Below are 12,041 nucleotides of genomic sequence, written 5' to 3' on the forward strand. Positions count from 1 at the left end.
TATATATATATATATATATATATATATATGCATATATATATATATATATATATATATATACGCAGATACAAACATGTATCATTATGTATTATTATTTCATATCAAAATAATAATACGTGAATTGGGAGACACATCATCACGGTAGATACTAAACACTGAGCAGAACAGAGGTCTTTGTCTGGTTTATTTCACTCAGGTAAAAACCTGATGTCACCAGCAGTGAAACAGGCCTCCACCAAGAGCACTGCTATTATGTGTCTGCGAGGTGTTTCACACATTCTTGCTAAACAAGGGACTCTGAGACATTACCATGTCCTCTGAGGCATCCTCAGGCCCCTTCAGGTTAGCTGTCAAGACCCACTTAATTTCTTTATTAAGAAGGTTCTTTGTTCTTGGAAACAATGGAAAGCATTATATGAAAGGATTATCAGCTGAGCTATCACACAGTCTTGCAGGCCGGGACACTCCCCTCAGCACTTCCCTCAGGGAAATCTGCAGGGGTGGGGCTGGGGGGGTCATTGTCCCCCCCCCACAGCCCCCTCCAATGGAAGAAACATCATCCGCTGTCAGCCCTCACCAGGAGGATGGAGAGGGAGAGCAAAGTCGTCCCTGCTCCTCTGGGCCCCTGACACACCCTCCTCTGAGATTCCTGCCCCACGTATGCAACCCTGTACAGCTCATCTACCAAGCCCCAGCCCCCGCCCCACTGACTGTCCACAGGGCACATCTCATGATTCCCTTCTCTGTCCTTCACCAGATCCTAACACGAGCACAGCAGATCTCAACACTCGTCTGCCTCTCCAAGCAGGAAACAACCTCCCAACTCACATGCTTTATTTATCCACATTCTGCCGCAGATCCTGGGTCTGGCCGTCGATGGCTCACGACTGAGATGAGACAGTCCAGGGACCTGCTCCTTGACCTCATTTCCTCGACCACAAGATCCTTCATTCATTCACTTCCACTCCACCTGCTGACTTTTTTTAATCTCTCTGAGACCGGCGCCCCTTTCCTTCAGGGCTGTTGTCCTCTCAGGCTTGGGCCCCGTGGCATACCTCTCGCCACTGGCTGGTCGCTGTGCCAACACCTTGTCTGCATCCCCCGTCCCCTCCTGGCTCCAGAAATCCCCACCCTGTGCGGCTGCCATGGTCAGCCTATCAGGACGATACCGGTGATTTCAGATTAATTTTTTAATGTTTATTTATTTTTAAGAGAGAGAGAGAGAGAGAGACAGAGAGATACAGGCAGAGAGAGAGGGAGACACAGCATCAGAAGCAGGCTCCAGGCTCTGAACTGTCAGCACAGAGCCTGACGCGGGGCTCGAACCCACACACCATGAGGCCGTGACCTGAGCCAAAGTTCAACGCTTAACTGACTGAGCCACTCAGGTGCCCCTCAAAATGATACCAGTTATTTTGGAAGGCTTCCCCTGCCCTCTCACCCCCCCCGCATCTGCTACCACTATTCCCTCAGGCCCATCATAGCCAAGGTCCTCAAATAAGAGATGACAGCCACTGCTTCTACGTCATCAACCATGGTGCCTCCAATGGCTGCACCAGGCTTCCGACCCCACCATCAGCCAGAAGCTGGGAGGTCATCCAGACAAATGCACCCTAGTCTCCTGTGCCCGACCTCTGTCTCGTAAATGATTCTGCTGGCACTCCATTTTTAAAGCTCTCTTCATTCTTGACTTTTTAAGATACTACTCTCCCGGGTCTCCTCCCACATCTCTGATTATTCCTTCTCAGGGCCGTCTGCAAGGGTCTCTTCTGCGTGTTCCTTAAATAGTGACGCTCTCATTACTCATTTCACCACGGAGGGAGGCCCGGAAGACACAAAGTACTAACTTCAACTTCACGGTGGAGTAAGATGGCCGGGAAGAGCACATACGTATAATAAAACAGATTTATGGACTAAGTTTTATTACGAAAGCTTTATTTAGGAAAGTCTGCCTACGGTCTCATTTTAAATAAGAAGTCCTCAATACAGCCATCGGGACTTACAGGCAACACCACAGGCCTGTTTTTAAGCGCCAGCTTCAGAACTCACACTTGACAATAAACTTAACAATCTTCCTCAAAGTGTTCACCCAGTGTGGTCCTGAGCTTCCTCATTTGTCAGATGAGGATATATGTAATGTGATCATTAAATACTATGTGTGTAAAGTGAATATAATGGTACCTGGAAAATAGAAAGTATTCAAAATAAACAACCTCTCTCTTTTCCTCTCATATAAACACAGTCCACACAATTAGTGTGGTTAAATAATGTAGGTCTAGTCAAAAACCACAACATATATAAAGGTCCAAGCTAGGATGTGATCAAAGGGCGGGACCTGACTCACGTAAAAAGGAAAAACACTTGAGTGTGGAAATAAGTTACAGTGGATTAAAAAGAACTGACGCGGGGCACGAGGGTGGCTTGGTTGAGCATCTGACTTTGGCTCAGGTTGTGATCTCACGGTTCGTGAGTTCGAGCCCTGCATCGGGCTCACTGCTGTCAGCACAGAATCCGCTGCGGATTCTCTGTTCCCCTCTTTCGCTGCCCCTCCCCCACTTCTACTTTCTCTCAAAACTGAACAAACGTTTAAAAATAAAAAGCACTGAAGATTTATGTTGTATATGGCCAGAGAAGGGGAAAGGCTTCTCTCCAAAACTTGTCCTTCAAATAGCGCCATTGTGTTTAAGTTCCTATAAAGTCTTCCATATTACAAGATACTGTGACAACTGCTTATTTTGAATGACCAAATATTATTTGGTGAAGACACATAAGCCTGAAATGACATCTGTCAATGCTAGTTTGAGATGCTCATAGAGAACATTAGGGAAAAAAAATTTGTTACATACCCAATACATATTAAGGCAAAGAATGCCTGTCTTTGGGCAATTTTGCCAATTTTCCCGGGAGTATTATCTCATAATTGGAAGTGTTGAGTGTTGTAGTACCTAAGCTCTCATAAAGATCCGTTTAAAAAGCAAGTTGGGGGGGTGGGTGGCACCTGGGTGGTGGCTCAGTTGGTTAAGCGCTGGGGTTCAGCTCAGGTTATGATCCCACAGTTCATGAGCTCGAGCCCCGTGTCAGGCTCTGTGCTGACAGCTCAGAGCCTGGAGCCTGTCTGAGATTCTGTGTCTCCCTCTCTCTCCTCTGCCCTTCCCTCCCTCTCTCTCTCTCAATCTCTCTCTCTCTCCCTCTGTCTCAAAAAAATAAATAAACATTAAAAAAATTTTTTTTTAATTTTTTAAATGTTTTATTTATTTCTAGGAGAGAGAGAGACAGCGTGAGCAGGGGACGGTCAGAGAGAGAGGGAGTCACAGACCGAAACAGGCTCCAGGCTCTGAGCTGGCAGTCAGCACAGAGCCCGACGTGGGGCTCGAACCCACGAACCGCGAGATCATGACCTAAGCGAAAGTCGGACGCCTAACCGACTAAGCCACCCAGGCGCCCCTAAAAAAAATTTTTAAAAAGCAATTGAATAAGTAATGACATTTGAAATCACAAAAAAATCCTTCAGAGGGGAATGAACAGGAGACTGTCTACATTGTATGCACATGGCAACTGGCGTCTGGGATGTTGGGGAAGACGACAAGCTGGGGAGACCTACTTCCTAGTGACTCGATGAGTGCCCTTAATGAGGACAAGACACGGATGCCCAAGATGTGCATAAAGGTTTTGGATACAAGTATTTTGTGACATACAAGAGGGCAAAAACATATTTCTTAAAAAACCCATAATTTCATATAATTTGTGATTTTATTTTATTTTTCATTTTTTAAAGATTTATTTTAGAGAGAATGAGAGCATGAGTGGGGGAGAGAGACAGAGAGGCAGAGGGAGAGAGAGAGCATCTCAAGCAGCCTCTGTGCTGAGCATGGGGCTCAGTCCCACAACCCTAGTATCATGACCTGAGCCAAAATCAAGAGTCGGACATTCAACTGACTGAGCCACATGGGTGCCTCTATCGCTTGTGATTTTAAATAGGCATGAATGACTCCATGAAAGTTATGAATATATATTTGCCTCAATTATACCACTAAAAGGTTTTTAAATTCAAGCTGCTCAAAATCCTCGCTTCTTTGGGCACCCACAGTAGGCTCCTCAGCAGGCCACAGAGAGGTCAAGGTAGAGCCGTGGAATGAAGTATACAGGATGAGGTCAAAGACACAAAGGTGAGGGCAAGCCCACCGTCATAAGCCACGGGAGGAGGATGAGGGGATGGGTGGTGACAGTGAGAATAGAGAGGGAGAGACCAATCCAGAAGACCACAGACAAGGGAAAAACTGATTCCTCTGACAGTCCTCTGGTTTCCCATAGTTAATGATTCCAAAGCTTTGAGGCAGGGAGCCCAACAATGACAGTACCAAAAGGAGAACACAGTTGCAGAAAGAATGAGTAAATTCAGAGGAGCGATGAGTTTATGTCACACATGGTTGAACCTTGGGTTATGGCTAGACGTTGACGTTCTCATGCCCTACAGGCTGATTTGTGAGTAAATGAGCCAAAACTTCCTCTAGCTCTTTCAGTACTTCAAAAATAAACACTGAGTGCCTACTATTGGCAAAAAATGAACCAACCCCAAACCATGAAAACACAAAGATGGGCAAACTCCACTCTAGACCCTCAAAATGCTTACAGTTTTAAGGGATAGCTAGGAGCTCCAGAATTTCTAGATAGGAAGGTTTTGAGGATGCCAGTCTGGTTGGAAACCGGGCTAGGGGATTTTCCTTAAAGCAATGTTGGATCACAAGTGCAAATGTGTTTATGTGCATGGTAGCAAGAGGCGCTGATGGAATTTGAGAGGCAGAAGCCCCCATTGTATCCAACAGCTTCTTGGTTCTACACTGAGGGGGAAAAATAAGACAGAAGGATGGAAAATGCACTTAATGCCATGAGAAATGCAGAGTAACTGTAAAAGAATATTTAGTGCTTAAAACGGGAATGAAGATCAGGTTAAAAAGGTCAGAGCTGAAAGCCCAGGGATTGGCATCAAAGCCCGAAGACTAGATGACCCCTCGGGATCACGGAAGTTTTGCCTAGAGCTAACATGGTATCCTTGTAAATTTCAAAGTTAAGGGCTGTTCTCCTAAGGCCTCTTTTGGAGATGTGAGATGCCACTTTAGACATCAAGGTCCAAAACGGTGTCATCAATATATCAGCTGCTAGCTTGGTATGGTTAGTCAAACAGAAAGGAATCAAAACAAAATAAATAAAAAATTCACTTCCTCCACATACTAGCCATATTCCAGGAGTTCAACAGCCAATGTGTGGCAAGTAGCTACCGTTCTGAAAAGCACAGATATAGAACACTTTTCTTGGAAGGCACTGAAACTTCACAACCAATAAAGATAAGAGAAGGGATATCCTGTTCTTGATCTTCTAAACTGGACATGTACACCCCGTACAGAAACTTTACCTTGACCATAACGATGGTAACTCTTCCTGTAAGTCGACATTAAACTCTTCAAACACTTTCTGTGCTTTCTGAAACTCCTCTTCTGCCTAGGAATGACACATTGACACAGGTTTACACTAAAAAAGATCACTGAGACATAAGCCACTGCTATGTACAACAACAACAACATTTAACATAAAATAGGAATTGCGTTATGGCATCCAAGAAACATTTTGAGAAGGACAGAAATGGTCTGGTTATAATCCATACAATCGTTTTCAGTAAGAAATGGGGAGTCTTATGAAGACACAGAAACTGACTCGATTACAATGGCTGCTTTTGTAATCCTGCAAATCCAGTCATGTTACAGAATGGGCTAACTGTCTGGACCGCTGCTCTGTGTCTGGACACTGGACATGGATGCTACACAGAGAAACTCCTAGCCTACTGGGAAGTCTAAATAATTACAATACAAGATAGAGCCTGCAATAGGTTGCAGAGCGTGCTGTTGGGGAAGGTGGTATAGAAACAGAGAAGGTTCCACAGGGAAAGCGATGTTCTGATGGACTCTTGAAGAATTGGCAAATGCTTGCTAAAGAAGGGGGTGGAGAGATGCTACAGTGCCTAAAGGTGGCATTCCCTAGTAGCTAGAATCCTAGCTTATTAATTGTGTAAACTTGGGAGACCATTTTAACGTTCCTCACCTCGGATACTTCACTGATAAAATGGGAGACAGTAATGCCTCCTTCACAGGTATCGTGAGTATTAAAAAATGATGACGTGGGTGATCATGGTGCCTGGCATCTATGGGGTCTTGTAGGAACCGAGACCCCTCAGTTCTGCTCTCATCGTGGCTGTTCGTGGCTCATCGTGGCTGCGCATCGTGGCTGCTTGGGAACTGAGGTGTGGGTCATGGAGGCTCTAGCTTACAATGTGTGTATGGAAGAAGCAGAGGGGAAAGAATATTTGAAAGTTGAGTAGGACGAACAGGTGAGTCACTACCAAGTTGTGCGGGGCTCATATGCATGCTAAGGAATTTAGATTTGTTTTCTACAGGCAATGGGAACCATTAAAAGACAAGCACTGGGGAAACAGATCTAGAGATGTGAGGCAGAAAGACTATTCAGACAGCTGTGTGTAGGCAGACAGAAGGAGGTAAGGCTGGAAGGAAAGGGAGTAGTTAGCACGTGTCAGTTAGTTGGTGTCTATAAGTAACAAGCATACAGAGTAAAAGCTACCAAAATGGGATTTCTCAAAGGAAATGAATCCATTCCACAAATCCAGCACATGTCTGGGCTCTCTGATAATCACAGGTTATGTCGTGGAATTTCAAACTTGGTTTTCTATCTGAATCTGCCTTTTAGCTTCATCGATGGACCACAAACACAGAAGGAAGTATGGGAACACGTGACTTTCACTGACCCTACAGTACTGTCGGGGGCCAAGGTTTATTTTGATCAGAACGTATGAGTCACTGTCAGCCATGTGAACTCTACAGTAAGATGAAAAACCTTATTTTTAATTTATTTAATTTATTTATTTTAATTTCTTTTTAATTTAATAGGTACCATGATACAGTTGAAATTCTGTCCTGATTCCAATCTCCTTTAAAAAGGAAATACAGGCATACCTCATTTTTTTTAATTTTTTGTTTTTTGGGGTTTTTTTTTTTGTGCTTTACAGTGCTTTGCAGGTAACTGTCATTTTTGCAAATTGAAAGTCTGTGGCAACCTGGCATCAAGCAAGTCTACAGGTGCCATTTTTCCAACAGCATTTGCACACTTCATGTCTCTGTGTCACATTCAGGTAATTATTGCAATATGTAAGCATTTTCATTATTATTATATTTTTATAGTGATTTGAGATCAGTGATTATGAATAACCGAAAGCACAAGTAATGATTAGCATTTTTTAGCAAGAAAATGTTTTTAGTGAAGATATGCACACTGTGTTTTTAATCATAATGCTTTTGCACACTTAACAGACTATAATATAGTGTAAACATAACCTTTGTATGCACTGGGAAACTAAAAAATTCATCTGATTGCTTTCCTGCAGTATTTGCTTTACTGCAGTGGTTGGGAACTGAACCCACAATATCTCTGAGGTATGCTTGTATTTAATTTTACCCTCTCAGCTCTCAGACCGATTTCTTGGGTGTTCAAAATATTTATCTAGCCGCATTTGCTGGACGAGACAAGCTTAGGGTCCCCCTATTCTTCCACCATCTTCACTCCTCCCAATCTGCTTGTATTCAATTTTAAAAAGAAAAACTGTCAGAAGTCACAGAATACACAGAGTTGGTGTCACCAGTGGGATCAATCCTCACCTTAGAGATTCGACTTTCATCCTTCCTCTTGGAGCTCTGCAAAGCTTCTAGATGGTGCCGAGCGCTGTCATAGTCCACCAGTTTCCTGCTGCGTTTTGCGATGCGATTCTGCCAAAAAGGAAATACATACAACTAAGGAAAAGTCATGGTCAGAGTGTCTTTTTGACTTCTTTGTCCAGAGTAACTAAGTATCTTAGTTACTGAAGTGAGCCAGAGTTTCAGCAGATAAATGATATCTGGAAATTCTCCAAAATACACCTCCAATTCTTTATGTAAAACCATTTATGTAAAAACCATTAGGTAAATATTTTCCCATTTGATAATAATAAAGCTGGTCAGTTGAGGGTAGAATGTGCAGTCAAAAATGAGAAAAATTCCAGAACTAGTTGAGGGGAGCAATAAACCTATACTGACTTATAGCCTCTCCTCTAAATCTTGAAGTGTTCCACTTTGAAGATCATGGAAAACTATATTAGCATTTGGTTTTACAATTCTTTCTTTCTTTCTTTCTTTATTTTAAATGTTTTATTTATTTCTAGGAGAGAGAGAGAGACAGCGTGAGCAGGGGAGGGTCAGAGAGAGAGGGAGTCACAGACCGAAACAGGCTCCAGGCTCTGAGCCGGCAGTCAGCACAGAGCCCGACGCGGGGCTTGAACCCACGAACCGCGAGATCATGACCTAAGCGAAAGTCGGACGCTTAACCGACTAAGCCACCCAGGAGCCCCAATTCTTTTTTGTTTTTTTTTTAATGCTTATTTCTTTTTGAGCAAGAGAGAGTACAGGCAAGGGAGAGGCAGGCAGAGAGAGGTGTGGGGAGACACAGAATCCGAAGCAGGCTCCAGGCTCTGAGCTGTCAGCACAGAGCCCGACACAGGGCTCGAACTCATGAGAGCCACAAGATCATAACGTGAGCCAAAATCAGACGTTTAACCAACTGAGCTACCCAGGTCCCTGGTTTTACAATTCTAATAACACTCACACCAACAGCAATTCTATAAAACAGATTTATTTCCTAAAAAATCCTTTTTCCTAGAAGTGTTCCCCAATCCTTCCATTGATTAGAATCACCCGAGGAGCTTTAAAAATATATTGATTCCTAGAAACTACACTTCCATTTAGGGTACAGACAATGCCACGAATGTTACTCTCACACCAACTAGAAAAAATGTGGATAATATAAAAGGGTAACTCTTACTGATTGTATTGGAAACCTTATGTCACAAGGCAACAAAGTAATCTGAATTCTTTTAGTAAGGAAGAGGGACAAATCCATCCTAGGAGAGACAAGACAAGAGCCCATTTGTGGCAGATGGCAGCTGTGGCCAGCATACAAGTGGACATGAAGAGGTCAGCTAAGATTTTAACAAACCGTTAAAGGCCTAGTGTGGGTTAAGGTATCACTTTGGAAAGCTGGGTGGCCAAGACACGAGGGCAAATTGCACTGAGGGGTAAGTTCTTTCCTTTGGCCTCCACTGGGTGCTATGAGAAAGTCCGGGAACAATACACTGCCTTGCAGTGCAGGTGAGAATGTGGTGAGCTACGGCTGCTACGTGGTGGGCACCAAACCACGCCCATGTCGATGGACCTTTTTCTCCTATAAGGAAAAAGCTGTAAGTAGCTTAAGGAGGAAGCAAGAAATCCTCCTACTCACAGAGACCAGGAAAAGATCCCCTCACTGCGTGGTGGGGAAGAGCAGAGGCAAAACCAATCTGGCCCAGAGAGAGAGAGGCCCCTCTGGCTCTTGCTCTACATGCAAAGAACATTGTTCCATGAGGAAGGGTAAATGTAAAAATCCCTACTCATTGGGGAAGGGACATAAACCTTCTTGGACCCACATTCTGACTCCTTTAAGAAGCAGAGGTCTGTTCCCACTCGGGCAGGGGCAGGAAACTCCTGATTAAAACCAACCACAGATATGAGGCTGACTTTGCTTCAGACAGGCCAAGAGATTATACCTGGAAACAGCCTTGCCCCCGTGATGAATCCAACACTCAATACCAACCAATAACTCCCTACTACTGTTGGGAGGGCAAGTGTGTATGGAGAGGCCCCTTCTGAAATACAAGCATACAAGGAACCAAAATATGATGGGGAACAAGGACACTCAGGAAAATTATCTGGCATCCATGGGCCTATCCTATGTGTTAAGAGATCAGCACAAGGCATTAGCAGCCCAATTCTAGAGGAAGGTGAAAGCCGCAGTGCACTAAAAGTAACAACAGTACTAACTCACCCAAATCCACTTCAATTCATGATCAGATTGATTTGCATCCCCACACTCCTGGCCTGATTGAAAAAAAAAATAGGCCCATTTCCAGGCATTAATACTACTTCAGTCTTTACTATTCTGTAAGATGATGCCTGGGATTCAATCTAAAATTATCTATCACACACACACACACCTCCATGAGAAAAGATAAAGCGCCTGAGTCCAGCTCCTGCCGGGTCCGGGGCGGGGGTGGGGGTTCCTGAAGGATGGGCGGTGTTGGTGAGTGGGGGATGAGAGAGACTCGAGGTTCTTTCTGGTCACCAGCCAGGCCTCTCAGCACTGTCTGAGACTCAACTTTATTTTATGATTTAGTGTTTGGGGAACAGCACAAAAGCAGCATTCTGATGATAAATCCCTTGATCAGTAAAGATTCTCCAAGAACATTGATATGCAGAAGGATGGGGAACAGCCCAGAGGTGGCATAGGCATAGTGAAGGCAAAAGTTACTCTCATCATTGCTTAATGGGAGGTAATGAGAAAAACAGGTCTTTCAGGAACTCAACGTTGCTCCCATAACCACAAAAGAAGTTCCTTTAGTAAGTTCCTTCACAAAGTGCAATCAGCATATCAAAGCCAGAATGAATCACTCCTAAAACCAATTAACAAAGTGACTTGGGGGTCTGTACCCGAGCAGAAATAATTGGGTGGGGGTGGATATCCATGGCCATCTGACAGTAAGAGTCCCTGCAACTTACCTTAACCTCATAACGAGTTCTTACTCAACCTATGAGTTCAGAAAACGGCTCCCAACAACAAAGCCAACAATTAACCAGACTCAGACATGACCCAGATGTTGGAAATACCAAACAGAAATTTTAAAGCAGCTATGAGAAACTATGTTAAAGAATCAAGTTGGAAAAGGAAGATAACAGACATAAGCAGAATAATTTCTACAGAAATATGGAAACTTTAGTAGTAAATAAAAATCAAATGGAGGGGCGCCTGGTTGCCTCAGTGGGTTAAGCATCCAACTTTGGCTCAGGTCATGATCACGCGGTGTGTGAGTCTGAGCCCTGTGTCAGGCTCTGTGCTTACAGCTCAGAGCCTGGTGCCTGCTTCAGATTCTGTGCCTCCCTCAGACTCTGTCTCTTTCTCTCTTTCAAAAATGAAATCAACATTAAAAATCATTGGAAAAACATTTCTAAAAAATCAAATGGAAATGCTAGAAATTAAAAAATGATATAAGAAAGGAAAAGTGTCTTTGATAGGCCAATTGCTGTACTTTAGCCAAGAAAGAACACTGAACTTGAAAATTCATCAAGAGCAATCATTACCATTAAAATACAAAGAGAACTAAAAGTTGAAAACATAACAGAATCAAGCATACAAGACCAGATATTAAATGGTCCAACACAGTATCACTGGAGTTTCAAAAAGAGATGAGAGCCAAGTCAGAAGAAATATTTGAGGAGATACTGGCTGAGAATTTTATGTAATAATGAAGACATAAAAGGACAGACCCAAGGAACTCACAGACCCCCAAGAAGGATGAACAACAAACAATACACGTCCACTTGATAATCAAACTGCTTAAAATCAAGAAGAAAGAAAAACAGAAAGAATAAGGCAAGGGTTACAGAAAGGTAATCTGGAGAAACTATGTAGGTGAGAATACAATGAAATGACATGTTTAAAGTACTGAAAACAAAAGAAAAAGAAATCTGCCAACTCAAGAGTTTTATTCCCAGTAAAAATACCTTCCAATAGTGAAAGTGAAATAAAGTCTTTTTCAGACAAACAAAAGCTGAAAGAATTCACTGCCATTATGGGAGTTTTTACATGAAGTACAGCTATGCAAAAACAAAACAAAACAAAAACAAAAACAAACCCAGAAATTACAAAATTCAGGTTAAATATACATGACTTTGGTCTTTTAATTGCTTGAAAAGTAACTGATTATCTAGAACAAAAAAGGAAATGGGAAAAATGTACCATGGGGTTTTTAACATTTGTAAAGGAAAAACATCTGATGGTAATAGAGGAAAGGAGGAAAGAACTGGAGGTACATTGTTTATATAAAAGTGCTGTGATGGTATTTGAAGTTAGACAGGAAA

The 12,041-nt window shown here is 43.0% G+C and overlaps 1 protein-coding gene across 1 annotated transcript in view; it reads right to left on the bottom strand.

Annotated features, from left to right (window-relative positions):
* The window catches only part of AMPH (amphiphysin), a 240,897-nt gene that overhangs the window by 74,586 nt on the left and 154,270 nt on the right, over positions 1-12,041 (bottom strand). Inside the window, exons 6-7 of the mRNA XM_039223853.1 lie at positions 7,719-7,826; positions 5,411-5,496 (exon numbers count right to left, since the gene is read on the bottom strand). Of these exons, the coding sequence (XP_039079784.1) occupies positions 5,411-5,496; positions 7,719-7,826 (194 nt within the window). The remainder of the gene's footprint in view (positions 1-5,410; positions 5,497-7,718; positions 7,827-12,041) is intronic.

Source organism: Hyaena hyaena, unplaced genomic scaffold (genome assembly GCF_003009895.1).
Source record: "Hyaena hyaena isolate Hyena2069 unplaced genomic scaffold, ASM300989v1 scaffold_1466, whole genome shotgun sequence".
NCBI lineage: Eukaryota > Metazoa > Chordata > Mammalia > Carnivora > Hyaenidae > Hyaena > Hyaena hyaena.